This window comes from Ixodes scapularis, unplaced genomic scaffold, assembly GCF_016920785.2.
Source record: "Ixodes scapularis isolate PalLabHiFi unplaced genomic scaffold, ASM1692078v2 PGA_scaffold9__187_contigs__length_104089568, whole genome shotgun sequence".
Taxonomy (NCBI): domain Eukaryota; kingdom Metazoa; phylum Arthropoda; class Arachnida; order Ixodida; family Ixodidae; genus Ixodes; species Ixodes scapularis.
Window position 1 is genome coordinate 9,999,920 of NW_024609884.1, and position 20,781 is coordinate 10,020,700.

Here is a 20,781-nt window from a genome sequence, read left to right on the forward strand (position 1 = left end):
TGCGCAAAACATAAGTCGTCTTCTGGCCTCCATGAGTTGGAGAGCGCTCTTACCGGGAGTGCGACTTTTTATTTATTTGTTAAAATACCCTCAAGGCCCATCGGGGAATACAGAGGGGCTGAACAGATAAGCAGAATGTGCGAAATTAGCATAAAGATCGGTACAAATATCCTCATGGGTTACTTGCATCAAAATAAATTGTAACAGCTACAAGTTTGGACATTAAAAAACCTGACGATGGAATGGGGGAATGACACGAAAATGCACTCGATCCGTGCATAAAAGAGCATCTTTCACGCTTTTTATTTAAAAGACATTCGATGAAACGGCCGTCAGCAATTCGATGAAAGGGCGTTCGACGAAACGTCCATTTTTTCGATGAAACGGCGTTCGACGAAACGGCGTTCGATGAATCTCTGCCTCGCAAACTTGGTTATTATTCGGGATCGTAGCGTTGGCGCAGTCACGGGGATTACCATTGACGACGATATTTTAACGCGGCTCATAGGAACACGAGCACTGCTTGGACACTCGACTTGGGCTCGTGACAATTCGACGAGCAATCGGGTAGCAGTTCGTGACCTCGTGCCCAATCGCTGCGGTGACGGGAATGGCCAAACCCTAAGAATGTCAGGGACTCAGCGCGTGCCCCGTGCATTGACAACCCCAGCTCGTGGCTGCGATGAACATTGGCGCCATACGCATGATCGGCACCAGATGGCGTGGCCGCTTGTTCTGTCTGCGAGTTCAGAGGGTGACCTTTGCACGATCCTTTCTCGAAGAAAGGGTGAAGACACAGGCGAGCTGGTGAAGAACTTTCAGAGTAATCGGAGACAAGGAACAATAAAAGAACGGACAAAACAACAAGTCTCAAAGTTCCTTTCTGATTTTCTTGTTTTCCGGGACTGTCATTGCGGGGAGAAAATCCTAGGGTGTGTTCTGCAGGTTATGAACGTCGAGAGAGAGAGAGAGAGAGCAACTTTAATGGGTCTCCTGCAGTAACCCCTATCATCCCACCCTCTGAGGTGGGTTCTTGGGGCGACGTGGCCGGACGTCTTCTTAGCGGGGAGAGCCGCTCGCGGCGGGCTTCAGCGTACTCGGGTTAACCCTTTCTGCTTCCATCCCGTCCGGTCGCTGCTTCTCGAGTGCCGCTAGGATCTGCTGGACGGCCGTGTGTTGGACGCCGTAGTCTTCGGATCTCTTCGCCTCCTCCATGAGGGGCGGGAGAACGTCTGCACTGTTGTCCGCGTTCGCGCATTCGCAGTCTTCCAGGATGTGGGCCAACGTGGCCCTTTCCTTCCCGCACAGTCTGCATAAGTCTGTTACGTATACCTCCGGCCACAGGTGCTTTGCTAACACTGGGGTTATCACGGAGTTAGTCTGTAACTGGCGGAATACCACCGCCTCCTCCCGCGTCAGACGGGGGTGGGGCAGGGCCATCGTTCTTCTGGCTAACCGGTACCACAGGGTTACCTCGTTGTAAGCGTCCATGGTGTCCTTCTCGGGGCGATCCACCACGTCGGCGGCGGCCGTTACCGGGGCGCGGCCGGCGAGTCCACGCGCCACGGAGTTGGCCGTCTCGTTGTGGTTGGTGAGCCCCAGCGAGCCCGCCACTTCCGCGCCCGCGTGGGCGGGAAACCACTTTATCACCGCACTGGTGATGACTCCGTTGACTTCGGCCTTTCGCAGGATGCGCGCTGCCGCACTGCACACTCGCTGTTTCGCAAAGTTGCGCACTGCCGTTCGCGAGTCGCACAACACCGTCTTCGTTCTGGGGTCCGCGATGGCGAGGGCTACCGCCACTTCTTCTGCCTGGCTGGGCACAGTGGTCCGCACGCTGGCCGCCATCCTGATCTCACCCGTTTTGGCTCCGATCACGCTGACGCTGAAGGCGTCGCCGATGTTCTTGTAACTGGCCGCGTCCACGAACACGGCTCCCTCATCGCCGGCGTGTAGCGCGATCAGCGCCTTGGCTCTCGCCTCTCTTCTTTCTTGATGGAATGTGGGAGTCATGTTCCGCGGGATTGGGCTCACAACGATGTGCTTGCCCAGCTCCCGCGGTATCTGCTCCTGCATCCGGTGGTCGTCTTCCTTGGCTCCGATGCCTAGTTGTTTGAGGATAGATCTGCCGGTCCTGGTTCCCGACAATCTGGTGAGCTGCGCCGTCTGCTGTGCCTCGGCGATCTCTTCCAGGCTATTGTGGAGTCCCAGGGCTTCGAGCTTCTGCGTGCTCGTGCATCCTAGGAGTCCTAATGCTGATTTGTAAGCTTTGCGGATCATCGCGTCGATCTTCTTCCCCTCGCACTGCCGCCAATTATGGAAGGCGGCGACGTAGGTGATATGGCTCATCACGAAGGCTTGAATCAGTCTGACGAGCCTTGCTTCCTTCATCCCGCTTCTTCTATTGCCGACGCGGCGTATGAGACGCAGTGCCGTGCCGGTCTTAGCTTCGAGCTTGGAGACCGTTGCCCCGTTGACTTTGCTGCGTTCGATGATCATGCCCAGCACTCTAATCTTGGCTACCTCGGGGATGATGTGCCCCCCTTGCGTTCGTATGCGGATTTTATCGCAGTCTCGGATAGTTTGCTTCTTGCGGTTCGCTCCCCTGGGTGGAATCACCATCAGCTCCGACTTTGCGGGGGAACACACCAGCCCCGATCCCTTCAGTTGGTCCTCTATCGTTTTTATTGCTTCTTGTAGTGTATTCTCTATGTGGCCGTCGCTGCCGCCGGTGACCCACAGCGTCACATCGTCGGCATAAACCGTGTGACGTACCCCATCGACGCTCCGCAGCCGGTTGGCGACTTCGATCATGACCAAGTTGAAGAGCAGCGGAGAGATTACCGCGCCTTGTGGTGTCCCCTCGCTGCCGAGCGTTTTCTCTGGTAGTTGGAGATCCCCGGCGCAGATGTGAGTCGTGCGGTCGGTCAGGAAATCCCGAATGTAATTGTAAGATCTCTGTCCCATGTTCAGGTGCGACACTTGGGCGAGGATCGCAGAGTGCCGGACTTTGTCGAAGGCGCTCTGCAGGTCCAGGCCCAGTATTGCCCTGTTGTCGCTGGTGTGAGTTTCGTAGTCTACTATCTCCTTCTTGAGTTGGAGCATGGCGTCTTGCGTTCCAAGCTTGCTTCGAAAGCCGACGAGAGAATCCGGGTAGAGCTCTGCCTCTTCGAGGTACTGTTGCCATCTGGTCATTAAGATGTGCTCTAGCAGTTTACCCACGTGCACGCACGATGTTAAGGATATTGGGCGTAGATTCTCGATGTCGGGCGACTTGCCTGGTTTCGGAATGAGGATGGTTTTGGCTTCCTTCCACTGGCGTGGTAGCTTGCCGGCCCTCCAGCATTTATTGAAGTACGCCGTCAGTGCCGTCACGGCCGCGTCGTTCAAGTTTCTGAGCGCTTTGTTGCTGACGCGGTCCGGGCCCGACGCCGAACGCCTGTTCAGGTCTTGCATCGCATTTCGGACCTCCCATTCCTCGATGTCTTGGTCAACCTCGATGTTCTCTGCCCCCTGGTATTTTGGGTGCTTTTCCTTTGGGGAAACCGGGAGGTATTTGGCGTCGAGTCTCCTCTTCACCTCCACTTCCCCGTGCTCCGCTACCGCCTTGTGTATAATTCTGCTGAGCTTGTACTGTTGTTCTCCCTTGGTCTGGGTGTCGTCGAGGAGGTGCCGGAGCAGTCGCCACGTCTTGCCCAGATGGAGTTGGCCGTCCGCCTCTCTGCACGTTTGCTCCCACTGCTGCCGGCCGAGCTCCTTGCTGTGTTTCTCTATTTCCCTGTTGATTTCCGCGATCTTTTTGCGGAGCCTTCTGTTTGTTCGTTGTTGGTTCCACCTTCTCTTGAGGGCAGTCTTCGCCTCGATGAGGTGGGCCAATCTGCTGTCCATTTCGTGTATGTCTTCGTCCGTTTCTATCTCTGTCGTCACCTCCTCGGTCGTTTCTACTATCGCCTTCGACCACGCTTCTATATCTTCAATGTTACCATGCTGGCTTGGGAGCTGACGCCGAAACTCCTCCCAGTTCGTGTATCTGTGTGTTCGTTTCTCTTGGCTTGCACCGTTCCCCAGCGGGACCCGGATCTCTATGACCATGTGGTCGCTGCCGAAGTCGTGTTTGGTGTTTTTCCACGTTGCGGTGTCGTTCCCATTTATTTCGACGAACGTCAGGTCCGGGGTGGTGTTCCTGGCGACCGAAGTACCCGTTCTTGTGGGGGTCTCCGGGTTCGTGATTAGCGTTAGCCCCGCGTCCGTGGCGTCTTGCAATAGGTCTCTCCCCTTTTCGGTTGTCTTATCGTATCCCCAGTCGTAGTGTGGTGCGTTAAAGTCACCCCCTATTACGATCGTGCCTTTCTTCGTCGCACGCAGTGCCCTTTGCATGAGCGTGCGGAACTTTTGCTTTCTATGTCTGGGGCTGCTGTACACGTTGACCGCGAGCACGCTGGTTTTCCTCTTCTTCTTCCCAACGATCACCTCCACCGCGCTGCTATCGGTCCAGCCGCCGGTGGTCAGCTCGTGCTCGAGGAATACGATGCCCTTGCAGACGAATGTGCACACCCCGCCTGTTGGTTTGCGTATTCCAAACTTTTTCTTTTTTTTGTTTAGGGGCTTGGCCGCCTTGGCGTGTGCTCTGTATCCTTGAAGTTGGGGTGTGTCAGTGCATAGTGTTTCCTGAATCATAATGACGTCCGGTTTCCTCTCCATTCCCTGTAGGTGCCGTGTTAGCGTTGCCCTCTTATTGTGATAGCCGTTACAATTCCACTGCCAAATCAGGAGGTCCCTGACCGGCTGCTGGTCTGTTACTGCCCTTTTGTCTGGCTTGGCGTTCGATTTCGCTGTTGGGTTCATAATTGCTGTATTTGGGTGGTGATCTGGGTTTGGGCGTTCTGCACGAATGTCTGCATCTTGGCTTCCATACTCTGCAGGAACGTTTGCATCTGCGTTTGTAGTTGTAGCATTCCGCTTTGTATTTCTCCCAGCGTCACCTCTACCTTGTTGAATTTTTCCTTCATCGAATGTGCAATTTGTTCCCGCTCTTTGTCCATGCGGTCGAGCCTGGCCATGAGCTTTCTCTCTTTGGTATTCTCGATAATCCTCTTTTTGTTGCTGGGCCCCTTTGGCTGTTCCTCGTCGCTTTCGATGCTGCTTTTGGTAGCCTCCTCTTCGGCGATGGCTGGTTCCTCCTTCCTCTTAGGTGGCTTTGCTGGGGTTTTCTTCTTCGAGGATGGGCGGGGTATCTGCTCCACCTCTTGCTCCTGTTGCGGGGTCGGCAGTGACTGTCGCGCTTGACTCGCCCTTATTGCTTCTAGTAGTTTGTCGATCCTTGCGTCCATCTTCTCTTCCATCTTCTGTAGTAGCCTTTCGTTGTTTTCGTTGATCATGTCGTATATTTCTCGCCTTGTCACGGGCGGTTCTCCGGTGTTATGGTGTTGGCATGGTGGCTGCTGCTTGCTGCGGGGCGTTTCTTTCGACTTGCTTCCCTTAACTGCAGCCAACCACTTAAGCTTCCCGTCTTCCTGCTGCGACGGCGGCAGGTGTTTTTGCTGGCTCTTGTGTCTTTCGCGGCTGTCGGTGCGCCGTTGGCTTTCGCTGCACTCGCTTTTCTCCCTGCTCGGCAGCTGTGGAAAGTCCGATGACGTCATTGGTGGTCTTGTCTTCTGGAGCTGTTGCTGTTCGCGTTCCTCTCGGCGCTCCCATTGTCTTTTCGTGACGACGAAGGGGACCTTGAACTTGTTCTTGCAAATTGTATCTGCCGTCGGATGCGCTCCTCCACATAGCTTGCAACTTGGCTTGCATGCCTTCTCGTGGTCCGCGTCGGGGTTGGCCTCCCCGCACGCGAAGCATACTCTGGTCTCCGGGGTTGGACATACGTCGATGCGGTGTCCGACTTTTCCGCAACATCTACACACTTCATGATGTTTCCTGTAAAGCCCGCACTTGAGCAGTGCCGCTCGGTATATTACGTACCGGGGCACTCTCTGTCCTTCAAAGAGGACGATGACCGCTGTAGAATTTCCAATCCTGTGCGCCTCTAGCGCCGTTGGGTTATAATTTGTCACGACCGCCTCATTAATTCTAAGTTGTATTTACTCAAAAAACAAAAGACAAAATGATTGGAAAATGTTGCTGAAGCACATGTATTTCTTCGAACGCCTTCAAAGTCTACTCAGTATGCAGAACGTCGCTAAAATTTATTTATTTATTTATATATATATATATAATGTTTTTATTATTCTTTTTTACAGTTACTTTGAGGCAAAGTTTGGTAATCCCTGATATGCATTCGTTTGGCATTTACAATGCCAGAAGAGAAATAGTCAAACAAATAACGTAGAATTAAAGAGTAAAAAAAAAAAGAACGAATGCATTTCATGCACCATCAAACTCTGTCCCAAAGTAACCGTAAATTTTTATGATTCAATTTAATACTGATGCAGGTAGTAAAACTTTGGGCCCGTATACGATCCCAATGGGAGGCGCCTGTTTGCGAGCCGATGCTGGCTCGTTCCTTTTTGTGGATTGGTATGGAGCCATACTTTCTTGTCCAGCTTAAAAAAAAAAAAAAAAAAAAAATCGCTGCGTCTCTTTGGCGGTTCTTAATCTAAATGGACTTCCATTGATCCCGCGTTGGTGCTTTATTTCGGCGATTCAATCGTTGCAGAGCTTGATTTTTAGAGCTTTTCCGGGCTCTCGTGTGGGAGCTATTCTCCGGATGCTAACTAATAATAGTAATAAAAAAATCTCTTCAGTCGTCGGCATGGAATTGCTTTGCTCCGGGTGGCTCTCGTGCGCTTAAATGAATGCCGAAGCAGGAAAATCGTTTTTCGAACCGAATGCGTTGTCCTTTCGGGCAGACATCGTCGCTAAATTGGTTTGGCCGAGCGTAATGTCGGCAAATCCGCTTCGATTTTGTTTTGCGTGCCGTCTCGTTCGTGGACTTGCTGCTTCCGGCGCTGGCTGCTATTGAATGCGGGCCAAGCCTCCCCGGCCTGTGCCGTTCATCGGGTTGACAAATGAGCCTGTGTTTCTGTGCCCTCCGAGAGCGCGGACTCGGATTCGTTATTGGGCATGTGCTCTGGCCGCGTGATGAATGGACGTGCCCGTATCCCCCTGAACGGCGAGGAATGCCTGCGCGTCGAATTAGGCGGGTTTGGGGGGCTGGGGGTAGGAGGCGAGCCGAGCACCCTTTCCGCCGGGCGACAGTTTGCGGCCGGATGCGTCGACAACGAGTCCCGATAACGCGTCCGCGGACGGCTGCTGCTCGGCCGGTGGACCGGTCGGGGGAAAACTCCGGAGGTCATCTCGGGGTTTGGAGGCATCGGGGCACCGGAATGAGTGCACGCGACCGTTACTTGACTTTTTTTTAAATTTTGTTTTGTGCCTCGATGAGTGTGCTATTGGCGGAAAAGGAGGGGAGCTCATTTTGGAGGGAATTGGAGACATAGAGATCGAAAGTTGATAAGTTGGGACCTTTTAGCGTTCAGTTCTATTGTTCTTTGAAAAATGCGTGACTTTCAACGCAAGTTTATTTATTTGTTTATTTGCTTTCCTGTTTGTGCGGTGTATTCGAGGGGCTGCGTGAACATTAGAAAAACATTGCCGGGTCAATAATGACCCTTACCACCAGCTGAGAGTTGTAAACACGCGACCTTTTACGTTTCTTATATTGCCGGCGATTGTAAAAGCATTTGCTGCTGGGCTGTTTTTTTTCTTTCTTTTTTTTTCGCACTGTGGCAATACGCTTTTCTTCTTACTTGGTATTTCGTTGTCTCGTCTGGAAACAGGTCCGTGAGTCTGCAAGTATGTATCTTGACGGCTCGGGCAGCCTGACGGTGCACGTGGAGTGGTTGGATTCGCAGCTTCTGTTCGGTTCCACCTACCACAAGTACGACGACATCGCGCGCACCCAGTGCCATCAGATGAAGTGAGCTCTGTTCGTCGTTTATGCACGCTAGCTATTTTTATTACATGCCTATTTATAGTAAATATCTTATTGGAATGTAATGCTCCATTTTACCTGATGACGATCATAAGCTACCAGCACGATTTTTTTTTTCGAACTTGAAATCTATCTTGCAAAGCTCACGTATACTGAAAGCCGTTCTAAGGCCATAGTTGTTACTTTAATCAACAAACGTCTGGGGAGGAACGTGAAGACAGCTGCGCAATCGTGTTTATAGGGAAGTGCAAGTAATAAAAACGTGATTATACTTAGACATCCCCTTTTGTGGGTTGCTTCACCTGGAAATTCGCCGTATTTAAAAACCACCCTCCACTGTTTTTGTACCAATTAAGAAAGAATATCACTTCGTGTACAGAATAATTTGTTTTTCTCTTCCTGCCTTTCCGTTTCTTGTTCTTCACAAGTCGCTAACATCCGTCTTTCTTGTTTTATCCCATCATTCCCTCCCTTTTTATCTGTCTCCGTTGGTTCATCGGTCCTTCTCCACCTGCGTGGCTGGACGCTGCCCGGGAAATGATCGGCTCCAGGCGCGAGATAGCGGCCCTGCAGGCGGAGAACTACAACCTGGAGCGACAGGTGTTCAGCTACCAGAAATCCATCTCGTACGCGAGCGCCAGGGGCCAACCTTCGGAAGACCTGCCCGAGGACTACTACGCCAACCATGTTCGGCGCCTGTCCGAGACGCAGAGCCTCTCGGAGTCCGAGTACGCCTAACTCTCTCGGCTCCATCCCCGTGGGACACCGCCGCCCGTCCTCGCGTCCCTTCTTCAGCCTTCTTCTGCACAATCGCCATCCCGATGCCTTTACTCGGAACTGGGCGCTCCCGCGACCCCGTGGCCTCGACGCTCCGTCGAGGTCGCCTTGACCTTGTCAGCCTAGGTCGGCACCGCCGCCTGGACAACCACGTCCGAACACGCCGGGGACAGACCACGGAAAAGCCGCTCGACCGGCTGTCCAAGCCCCGACGAGCGCTCTGGTCTTGCTTCCTGTCCGGTATTGCCCTGGTTCTCGGATGACCTGATGGTTCCGTTAGCCGTTGATGAGCGGGCTCGCACCCTAGTTTCTCCGACTGGCCTTGTAGTGTACCACGCGGTTGATACGGTAGTTTCAAGTCTCTGGACGAGGGCGGTGTGTAGGTTGTCACACCTGCCTGGTTTTGACGACGCGAGTTGAGCTGCGGAAAATCCTGTACTGTGGCATCTCGCATCGCTGTCGCGACAGGGCGCGGCCATTACGCATCGTGGCAGTCGATGGGGATTGTTATCCAAGCCGCATTTCTAAGGGCAAGTGGCAATTGGCGCGCCGTTTCATGTCACTGGTTACAGATGTTCATATACGGATCATCGCGGTGATAAGTGTAATGCTTCACGTGCACTATGACACATAAGGTGATTAATCGCAGTTACACTCTTGCCTTCTCTTTGAGGCTTCCTCTCAGCTCTTGAACGTGAATGAGAGCAATGTGCGTGCGTGTTTGTTGGATACTTGTTGCTCCCGCATTATGCTGCTTCAAACGATTGCCTCGCCATGTCACTAAGTAATACTAGAGCTTGTCAGGTTATGCCGGGAGTTACGAAATTGATCGTGTCGATCGCTTTGTGCGGGATATACTGAATCTACAGGCTGGCCGTTTGAATCGCGAGAAGTCGCGTATTCATGTGCGCCAAAGTTGTAATGCATTTTTGGTAGTATATTGCTGCGGTCGCGAAGGAAATTAGTTGCCTTCCCGAGTCTCAACCGTTTTTACGTTGTCGTTTTCAACTGTATTCAAACATGGTTCGTTAATTCAGTTTTGGTGCTAAATACTCATTTCATCTAGTTTTTGTTTTAGCGATAACTGTGCTCGTCGTCCTGAGCTGTCCTTGCACGTGAAGACAATAGATCGTTTTCTACGTCGCTGCTTTTCTTCTGTTTTCTCACCTACGACGCCCTTGCAGAAGTTCACGGAACTAGAGCCTGTGGGCATTCTTGTTGCGAACGACCATCTGTGTAGTGCTCCGTAAGTTATTTCAGTTGAATGTCGGACTCGCTCCTTAACTGTTAAGTGTGGTTGGACATGGCGGATTTTCAAATATTTGGTTGTTTCTTTTTTTTTTTTTAACGATCTTTTTTATGGCAGCAAAGAAGGATTTTTTTTTGGTATGACGAAGTGCTAAGAAAGAAGGCCGCACACGACGAAAAGACGTAACTTTTTTTAAACCTTATTTCTCCTCGTTAGCTACACAGAATTTGCTTTCTTTTAATCTAGCATGTTTTTATTTGTAGCTTGAGAAAGCAATTTTGATTTGAAACAACAGTAAATTATTAAAAACTGAAAATAAATCTTATAAATATAACAAATCCACGCGCTCCAATTCCCAACCTTGTCTTTGCCGACAGAAGTTTGATTCCTAGCCGGAACATTGGCGCCCTTGCCTTCCCAGTTTTGATCAGATATTTGACACAAGTCGAGATCTGTGCGATGTGGCAAGTGTTGATTCCCAGTTCATGCCTTTGTGTGATGTTTTTCTGAGGCGCGCTTTGAGTAGCTTCGCTGCGACTAGAGAAAACAACCATCAACGGATGTGTGGACGTAAGAAGTATCAAGGCGGCCCTTAGATGCTCGTTCCAGCCGAGTATGTGGGAAGCGCTGACAGCGACGACGTTGCAACGAAACAGTTCACAGCAAAGCTCTGATTGTTTCCTCTTGTTAAGGTATAGAATAACGCTATCGATACATAATGACACCCTTCACAATACCAGCAGTAGATTGCGATTATCAAGTCAGGTAACCGTTAAGCAGAAACGCGCCTTTATGTTGGAGCTTTGTATGCATTAGGCACATGAAACCTCCCACGATGGTTTATTTTTAGGTCAGAGAAACGTCCCGTATTCCGATTGGGTCCAATCGTTCGTGAAAACTTCTTGCTTGAATCTACTCCTAAGGCGAGGGACCACGCTTTCGTTGAACGTTTCTTAGTTGCTCCGTGGCTGCAGTAGGGGTTTAAACAAAGATTCCAGAAACATTAAAATGATAGCTATCGAGCACGTACCGCGCACATGTCAGCAATGCGTTAGCGACCGAATTTGGCGACAGGTGAGGCAGGTGAGCGCGGCCCAGAAAATTATCACGGGCACCAGTGGTTCCGGCAGACATCCGCCAAACACAGAAACTCCTGTCTCGTATCGGCTGGCGGCCTTGGTTCTTGGGCGCTCAGTTAATCTACGGAGCTCACATCCACATACGCACGCGCGTTGTTTTGTCGGTTGAAGCCATGGGACCTGCGACAATAGAGATGGTTCTCGTGCCGTTGGCAGACGCGGTAGAAAAATGGCATATATTGCACGACACTTTCTCAGAGCAAAGATTCAAAGTTCCGCTTTTAAGAACTAGAAACGCGTCGTCCGTTTTTTTTTTTTTCTTCTTCTTTTTAACCTTGCATGCTGAAGTGCCTGGACACTTTTTCACGTGACTCCCAACTTTTTTTGCACTTTCAGCGTAGAATTTCATCTAGGCCTTCCTGGAGTAGAGAACGGACTGCCTCCACCGTACCCAGTTGCGCCTGTATATACACCATTTCACTACGCCGAGGGCCCACAGAGCGCCCGTGCAGCCGCTGTAGCTCTAGTCTCACTCTGTCGATGCTCCAGGGCCCAAACAACAATCAGAAATTCGGTGTTCAGCAGCCGAACCCAAACAGGACCTAGGGGTGCCGCCGGAAGTCAGTATTTTTGTAAGCACGCTGTTGGCTCTGCCCTTTCGCTTTTCCGAGTCAAGGCCTTTTGTCGTCCACTCCCTGTGCTGAACCAGCCCTGGGTTCCAGGTGAGGTCTGCTGTTCCCCTTTGTCCCCTTGGGAACTGGAGTGCTCACTGCCTTTTCCATGCTCTGCGGTGTATATTTATGTTATTAATTTTCCCGTTTGTGAGGACGTCCTTGCGGAGTCGATGACATAAAGACTTGTTTCGAGGCGGTTTTCAGAAATTGAATATAGTTCCTTCCCTTAAATAGGGTTCTCGATCCATAGGACGCTTTCTGGAGCTCCTTCTAAATTACGATTGGAGAGGTAGTAAATGTGCACTATTAACACCGCGATCTCGACTCTCGCTCTCCGAAAGAGAACGCTTGGTAGATTTTTTTCCCCCCTTGTCAGACAGTTAGTGTAGCCCTGAAAGCTATTTGTATTACTTCAACGGCGCTGTGAACCGTTTCTGGCGAGCTATAAATGCGAACGCTCGAATAAATATTGCGAAATCCTGCCAAAGCCCCTCTAGGACTTACGTTTCAACGCCCACGCATTAGCTTTGATCATCTGTGCTAAGCTGTCAATCGTCAAGCGTGGTGTCCCGCATTTAAGCGATAGAGTCCAGTTTCATCTGTCTAAAACAGGGTCTATAGTTGATTCTCGTGCCAAGCGCCCGTAGTATACCCTAGAGTGTGTCAGGTATGAAGGCCGGTCCGCGCGTATGCGTTTGAAGGCATGCCGAGGCGTCGGGTCCCCTCAGAGCCCCCCTGCGTTACAACTTGGACGTTTCAAGAGCGTTTTGAAAAGCCTGATATTGAACCCCGCTGCAGCCTAACGTATTGCCGCACTGCCCAGGTACGCCAACACGTAGATAACGCTGTGTACATACTGAGGTAAAATGGCGGAAGCGCAGCGATAGTTTTTGTGCTGTTTTACCTCAGTATGTACAGTGAATACAGACTGGCCCAGCTATCAACGTATTATAGATAATGCAACTTTTGTTCATTCCCCGTGACTTCAAACACATCGACCAAGCGCGGCACACAGATCGGGCGCGAACACTGCACCACCATTCGATCGGACAATGTTGATGTTACCCATCCAAATGTGTCTAGAGTGAATCCACGTTTCATGTTGTGTTAGAAAGTACACTTCATGGCGCTCATCCGTCGGTCATGCGAGGATGGACATTGCAAAGGTTAACTTTATTGAGCTTACCATGCACCGACGCTTTAGTATTATTTTTTGTCAACATTCAGTATCTCTCGAGTTTCATGTTTTAGGTTCTTTTTTTTCTCTCTTTTTTTACTCCGCAGTCAAAGGCAGTCGAACGATTTTACTCCTCAGTCGAACGCTTTATGATCTGAAATTGGCAGGAAAGGGGCGATCAAACAAGAAAATGAACTATGAGTGAGTAAAAGCACCAAGAACCAGTGTAGCATGAAATTCTTTGAGAGTGACTAGCTTAAAACTGGTGGTGAACCTGTGCTATGTTTGGGAATGCATTAAACAGGGATTTACTCACCCTGTGAGTCGATAGACCGATCTCACCAGCTAGCTTGAGTATGCCGCCGCTGTCGCCATGCATCGTGGGAACTGTAGTCATTCTGTAGGCGCACTAACCACGCTGTGGGTCTGCGCAATCAGAGCACGATATGGCGCGAGCTGTTGTCTCGTGCACTGGCATCTGCCTTCTGAAAACTACAGTTATGGCGGCATCACGCATACGTGGAACATGTGGTGAGATCGGTCTATTGAGTCGCCGCGTTTCATTCAAATGGGCCGCTGTTGCTTGAGTCGATACATTTTGAGTCCCGCATCAGTTTCGCCCCGGCATGTTATCAGTTCTGATCTGCGCTTTGCTTAACCTAACTATAAAGTTATGAATTTTTTTTTTTAGTTTTACTGGCAATTTATTTTGATGGGCGTGAAATGGCAGATAGCCATAAACTATTAATGACGCCGAACTGAGAGGGTTTGTCATGTGCGATGAGTCAAGTGCGCCTTCATTTCGAACCAAACTCGCTTCAAACTGCACACCGGAAAAAAAAAAAATCCATCGTTTTTTCTCTAAAAAAGGCAAAAAACAAAACAAAAAAACTTCGTGTATTACTTTGTTTCTGTCGGCGGAATCTTTTTTGTTGTTTTCTTTTTACTGCGCGGCGTTTGTTTTAGTTTGCGTCCTTTATTTTGCGGGGAGCGGGCATTTCTAGTGCATTGACGCTGGAAGCTGCGTTTCATTTTTGTGTCGTTGAGAAACCACGCATTGTGACATTCAGCCGCCTCTAGCCCATCCCATTATCACTATCGAGAGAGTGCGGTGCAACTCGCTTGGGCCCAAGTAGTGTTGGTGGCGTGGTACGGATGCATGCAGTGACCCTTTTGATCCCATCGTGTGGAATAACCACGACCTCGTGGAATTTTCGAGAGACCTCGGAAGAACGCTGTCTTCAGAAACCCGTGGCCTCCGAGTCGTCCCGCTGACTGTCGTAAAGCCTTCTTGATATCTACAACTCGTTGACTCGCTCCACGCTGTAATGCGAACCTGGCTACGTTGCGAACTCGATTTCTGATATTCTACCCTGCCTAGCGTGCGGCGTTCATTGCGAAATGTTAACAAATCCAGAAACATTGCGACGACAAGCGTGAGTTTCATGTTTTCTTGGAAATGCTTTGAATGTATACACATTTAAGTGTTACATTATCTTCGAAGTCTCACAGCCTCCTTCTCAAACGAATTACGCAGCATATTTGCACCGTTAAATATGTATAAACTAAGCAGCTTTACAGTGGTGACAAAAACTATACGCGTTAGCGGAATGCCACTTCAGCCACGGCTCAACCTGGCTCAGTGTATATCGCGATAACGGATGACATTTTAAAATAAACTTTGACGGCGATACGGAGGTAACTTTTCGGTGGAACATAATTGCCCTATTTCCGGCTGTTAGAGGATTAGGATATTTTTGCTGTTACAGACTATTTAGAACTTTTCAGACAGCATTTCACCAAATTCGAGTTCAAACTGGCCAAATCAGCGCATAAATGCCGTCGAAGTATCAGAGCTAAGAGAGCGAGCCGATTCTCCGATCGGCCAAATGACTTTCGTCTGAAGGCATTTTGAAAGGCCAATGCTGCAGGAACATTCAATCAGTGTTATTTATCTAATAAAAAAGAAATAACGATCATATACAAAGGTCGAACTATTCGTGTTCGCGAGAGATCGTTGAGGAGGAACAGTTTGCAGAGAGTAAACCCCCCTTAAAATTCGTAACGGGTTCAACTGATAGATGTTAAATCGAGGTCTCGAGAAATAGCAAGCAGGCGCTCTAATTTGGACAGTTGGCGAAAAATTCGGCGAGAGATTTGACCGCCGTGATTGGCTTGCGCCAAGGTTCCTCGCAGATTCCTCGCCGACATTTTCGTCGAGGGTCCAGATTAGTGCCCCAGGTCGTGGACAAAGCATTGTTAGCCGTCTGTCGCACTTGCCCGTTTTTATACATCCGAACCGATTTCTATGGTGTGTATATACTCCGGCTTCAGGCCTTTCCCCTCTGGCCAACGGTTGCATCTAAAAAGTGCTCGCATTTGTCTTCTTTTGCTTTCCTCCTTTGCTTGGGTGGGCGGAAAAAAAAAAAAGAAACACGACTACGATGCAAACGTTGCAGACCTGAGCCTAACTCGCCCGTTTCGTTGCTCGTTTAGATTCCACCTGTTTGTTTTAGATGCTGCGGCAAAGTGTCGGCACGTTTCCTACATTATGTGACGACGACCTGTTTTTCTATCGACCGCACCATTCATCTATAACATGTACACATATGACGATGCACGTATAATAATCTACCAGCATTTCTCATTCCGCTCACCGCAGGGGTGCAATGCTCGTTCGCTTTGTCCGCGTGTCTTCTCTGTCCTCTTTGTACGCGCGCCTTTACGCCACCAGCCAGAATACAAGGTCTTCTTACTGACGCTTCATTAGTGGATCGTCCGCGTGTGTCGAGCAGACGACGTGGCGGGCAGCGACCCGCGCGGTTTGCATTCCGGGCTCCGGGGAATGATGATAATAATGATGCTGATGCGGTGGCGATCCCATGGTTACGCTGCTTGAGGAGGAACGCGAAACCTTGTGTCCTGAGTGGCGTGAGGTCGCGACCCTGGACGCGAACGTTTCTTCTCAACCCCAGCATGGATGAAGGTCGTATTCAAACTGTTTCTATGAGCCGCCTGTTTATTAGCCCTGTAGTGTTTCCTTGTCTTGACACGAAATGTTTCGGTGTCACTTGTTATTGCATGCTGATACGCTGGCCATGCCTTTGTGAGGCGCTGTGCGACGTTGCCAATCAAAGTACGTATACTAATATCCATTGTCGTGCAACTTGCACGCACACCTGGAGAACAAAGACGAAAACATTGGTATTCAGCAGTTTATTTGGTGTATAACTAGATTGAGCCCTGGTTTTGTTATAACGAGAAATAAGAGCTTGTCAAAAGGCAAGAAAAAAACGTTTTTTTTTGTGTGTGTGTTTGTTAGTTTGTCATCTTGAGATGCAAATATAACAGAAACATGTGATTGTGGCGTTTTTGACATATTTGGAAGCTATAGGAATGTGGCATGTCGCTCATTGAGCGCCTGAACTGCAGACGTGGCAAAGCTTGGCTTCAGCCGATATGCGGGTTCTAACAGAAAGGTAAAGTTCCACGACATCTTATGTTTCCCACAGAGGACTCCTGAATCTGCGTTTTCTAAGCCTTTCAAATCACCGAGAACTCCTGCGTACCTTACTACTCGAAACGAACGGAAAGGGGGGGTCCAGCAATACCGGACCATGAACCCTTTTATTGTAAAGGCTGGTTCACACATTTTGCGTCGACCGCGTTGCGCTGCGTGGCGTCGGGCAGCACCACGCCTCCCCATTGGCTCGTCCTAAGTGTCGCCATAGCAACCCTTACGTTGCAAGCCGTTGCAGCTGCACTTGGTCCTCGACGCAAGTGTGTGAATCGCCCTCGAGACTCGAACCAAATCCAGTGTGAAGAATTCTCCTTTTCCTTCAGGTTCTTCTTATCGCTCGCTTCTGGTGGCGTGCAGCCTTGGGATGTGTGTGCCCTTCCCAAATAAACGGCCACAAACGTCCCTGTTTTCGGTCTCATAACTCGAAACGCCGTCGGAGACGTCGGCTTGCTCCTACTAAGCGTCGGCTCGGACCTTGTAAAAAATAAGTAATATATAAAAAAATAAAACGATTGATTCTTTATGTTTTGAGGGCGGTAAACAAACACTCAGCCAGACACAACAAGTGCGAGAAAGAGCAACTGTATGAACGTAAGAACACTTTTTTTTCGGCGTGGTTACGCCGCATTGGCGGCGCGAGTCGTTTATTGAACTTAGGTTCAGGCCACTAACCCTACCTCAGGCACATGGACATAAAAAAAGTCAAAGTTCTTGTTAATATTATTATCATAATTCGCTGATAACCAAGGCAAATAGAGAGTTAAAAGCGGCCTGAATATTTTGACTACTCTATACCACCTCTATTCTACTCTACTCAAAGTAATTAGACACAGCATTAGGGAAACCTGATCGTCTTATCAATGACTTTAAGAATTAAGTTTGTTGTCTTGATTGCGACTGCGGATGTATTTTTTTTTACATTTTATTTAACTTTCGTTTAAGTGTGTGTTACTTAATTTAATGGTCGCTGCTAGTGTGGCCTTCGAGATGTTGTGTTGTTAGAAACATTTTTCTTCCGTTTTTTTTTTCTCTTTTCCTTCCTGTTTTTGTTGTGATGTTTCAAGTTGTGGAAACTTCACTATGTATTATCGATCAGACTGGACAAAAACTCGATCTGTTTCACACAATACTCTTCTAGTCAAACTTTTAATGGCGTTTAAAAGTTGCATAGAGTCATTTCTTTATGCATGAGAGGCGACTAAGGCAGTCCTATGCTCACAACCTGATCAATAGTACTGCACCCACCTACAAGTAGGGCATGTCATTGAACAACTCAATAAACAGCGTCCGAACTAGCCTTGCCTGTACTTTTATAGGAATGAATCTACCTAAATTAACCACATTACAAGTAAGTCGGTTAAGTTCTGAATAGGACACACGCAAACCTGGATTTGATTTGATTGTGTCCCCGGATATCTTTAGTTATTCAGTTGGTCTGGCATGCATGAACACGTTTAAAGAACCATCAGAAGTCTACAGTCAATGTGTGTCTTTCTGACACAATATCTCCAGCGTGAGATCGCGAGATTTGATGGCGCTTTGGGAACATGTCCACAACTGCGCTGCCGAAGAGCTGTCGAACGACAGCTAACGGGACTCGGTTTGGTCTCCTTTGGGAGTGCTCTTGAGCGATGCGAGCAGGGGGTCCTTCAAGACCCGTGTGAGTTCCTCCCTGGCGGTTTCCGAGTGAGCAAAACCGGAGCTCACGATGTTTCCGGGCTCGGGCGATCTGAAGTTTTTTTCGGAACCATAGCCGCCCTCCTTGCCTCTGCTGGCCTGAAAGCCGGTAACGTGCGACGGCGTAGACTGGCCTCAGATCCATGGCTAGCTGCGTCTGCGAAATCACGTCCATCTGGATTAAGGCTTATAATTACGAACGTCGTCATCCGGTCTCACTTTGCAAACTGGCAGTTTCCAGCTCACTCTCAGCATATGGCTGAGATCAACGCGAAGGTTACAGCCGCATCAAAACTAACTCCGCTGTAATATGACCGCCGACACTGAGATGAGATCCTGGGCTTGCAGCGTCCTTTATCCTTCTTGGTTTGGTACTTAAACAGATAGACATGTGAGTCGTACTTCAATCGAATACTTATCGTTTGCTGCTTTGGTGACCCCTATCATAAGAGAGGAAAAGCCCGCTCAGGACACGTTGAAATGTCCGTTCAATTCGTCTTGAGAGGGCTAGCGTGGGGTGCGGCCGGTCATGTAGTAAGGAATTCTGCTGTATGAGAACGGTAAAATTTCAATAGAACAACTTATTATGTTTGCTCACATGGTTTCAGGTTTCATAGACACGTGGAAAATGAGCTTCAAACTTTTCACCGACATTGCGTCCGGCGTGGCAGTCGTCAAACGTCTCGCATCGTCAGACAATAGTCCCATCGAAAGACTTGAACAATTTGGAGACGCGCGAGAGCCACGAAGCGAATCCTCTGGGGAAATACGACCGATCTTTGCTTCCGGTATCGCAACGCCTGCTAGAACTACGATAACGAGCTTTGCCGTCTCCAACCATTTCAGGAATCATCCCATTTCCTAACAATTGTAGGCGGGTGTGTTTTAGCTTTGCATTTTTCCTGAAGTGCGTAGGAGTGGACTGCTGACGAGCAGCAGGCTATCCCTAATATACTAAAGCTTGATATTGTGCGTCGCCACTTACAATTAACGACAACCAGTACGTCAGCCGAAGCCCATTTTGTGTGAAAAACATGATGCCTTCAAGTTCATTCGGCAGCCATATACTGCCATTAATATTTTTTTTTCTAAAACATAAACAGTCGTTCTTGTTGACGCTGCAACGAAAAACGCGTGCACGCGGAAAAGCCTAGAGGAGTATGTTTGTGGGGACGGGCTTGACGATGTGGACGTTGTTCAGCGACCATAGAGCGCATGCCGCTGGGCGTGAGTTGAACGTGCACATCTCGACATACTGAAACCCGAGAGGGGGCAAAAAAAAGAAAAAAAGAACGAAACACAACGTATGTTTGTCCTTTTTTGTCCCTTTCTCGGGTTTCACTATTTCGGTTAACAACCAGCTGGCCTGCCTAATAACGTTTCTTCGTTCACTTCTCCCTTGGGCCACACGAGGAAGGCAGGTAAGACAAGCACGGGTTCCTCTCGCTTGCGGATCATGCCCCGGTAGTAGCAGTAAATCCGTGCAGAGAACGTCACAGAGAGATTTTCCAGTCCCAGAATGACCAGGATGCGAAAATTGAGCGGCAGGGGCGTGCCAGTAACAGCCGTTGGAGCATGAAAAGAGCTTAGGCGCCGGGCAGCAGTCACGTAGAACGACGCGGATTCTGTCTATGTGGGTGATGCAGTCTGAACAGAGTGTAGACAAGGTTACAAAGGAAGGGCTCGAGACAACGCACGTATACATGCCCAAGTTTATTGAGAACAGACGCGTTTTGTTTACAAAACACGTAAGCACCGATGCAATGGGCATCGTACTCGCACTTCCGAGGTCAGTTCTTTTTATTCTTCTTTTTTTCTTTCTTTTTTAGGTTTTGTTTGTAAGCTTAGTTTTGGGTGATAGGCGGTTAATTAGTGTGTCAGACAGGTCACATCAGCTACGCTTGTTTTCTTGAAATATGTTAATCGAACAGCTCTTGAAAAAGCAAAGCAGTTATTTTGTTGAATTCTGTTTCATTCCAACGAGAAAAGAAACATATTTTTTCGAGAGAAACTTTCCGTATTACTTAATTTTTATTTTCCATTCAATATATTAACATTCCCCAAAGATGGGGCTTTAGGAGATATCGCTTATTTTCCACGGAGAACGGATTACTGCCTTCTGTTTCGACGAACGAAGGTCGAAAGAAATCTGATCACGCGTCGGCGAAAACTACGTGACTTTTTCCCACAGAGACTACTTCACGTGGCGACAGCCAATACATCCTCTCAAATTCTCACTGTAAGTATCAAACCTTTTTTTTTTTTTCTCGTCGCCCAATTTTCACTTTCTTGCCGCTACCCGCATTTAGAGTCCTTTCGACGGTACTTTTAAACATTCAATCGTACCGGGGTCTTGGGCTATGTGCGATCGAATACTCGCTGAAACAGGAACGAGAGGGGTTTGGTAGAGTTTACGTAAAAATATAGGACATTTTACATTTCGTCTAGGACCGTTTCATTCCCCACATTGAAAAAACGCTCAGGGTCGCAGCGCACTTACTGTGCGTGATTGGTTTAAAGTTGGATCGAGTAAATTTTGGAACACGGTTGGAGACTTCTCCTCTCTGCGGGGCCCAGAGACCTTCTTTTGTGAGGAGAGCAGGAGAAAAGAGTGCGAGAAGGAATGGAGAGAAGGAGACTGGGAACCGGTTTTCTGCACGGCAGACGACGATTCTGTAGGTCGACCTTTAAA

The 20,781-nt window shown here is 49.0% G+C and overlaps 2 protein-coding genes across 2 annotated transcripts in view; both read left to right on the plus strand.

The window, feature by feature from the left end:
• Positions 1–8,904, plus strand: part of LOC8030683 — a 38,889-nt gene extending 29,985 nt beyond the window's left edge. Inside the window, exons 8-9 of the mRNA XM_040498868.2 lie at positions 7,782–7,921; positions 8,488–8,904. Coding sequence (XP_040354802.1) covers positions 7,782–7,921; positions 8,488–8,674 — 327 coding nt within the window. The 3' untranslated portion in view covers positions 8,675–8,904. The remainder of the gene's footprint in view (positions 1–7,781; positions 7,922–8,487) is intronic.
• On the plus strand, positions 5,334–6,011 carry LOC120850795. The gene has a single exon (XM_040223471.3). It carries the CDS (start codon positions 5,377–5,379, stop codon positions 5,911–5,913), a length of 537 nt encoding a protein of 178 aa, XP_040079405.1. The 5' UTR covers positions 5,334–5,376; the 3' UTR covers positions 5,914–6,011.
• Positions 8,905–20,781: the final 11,877 nt, after the last annotated feature.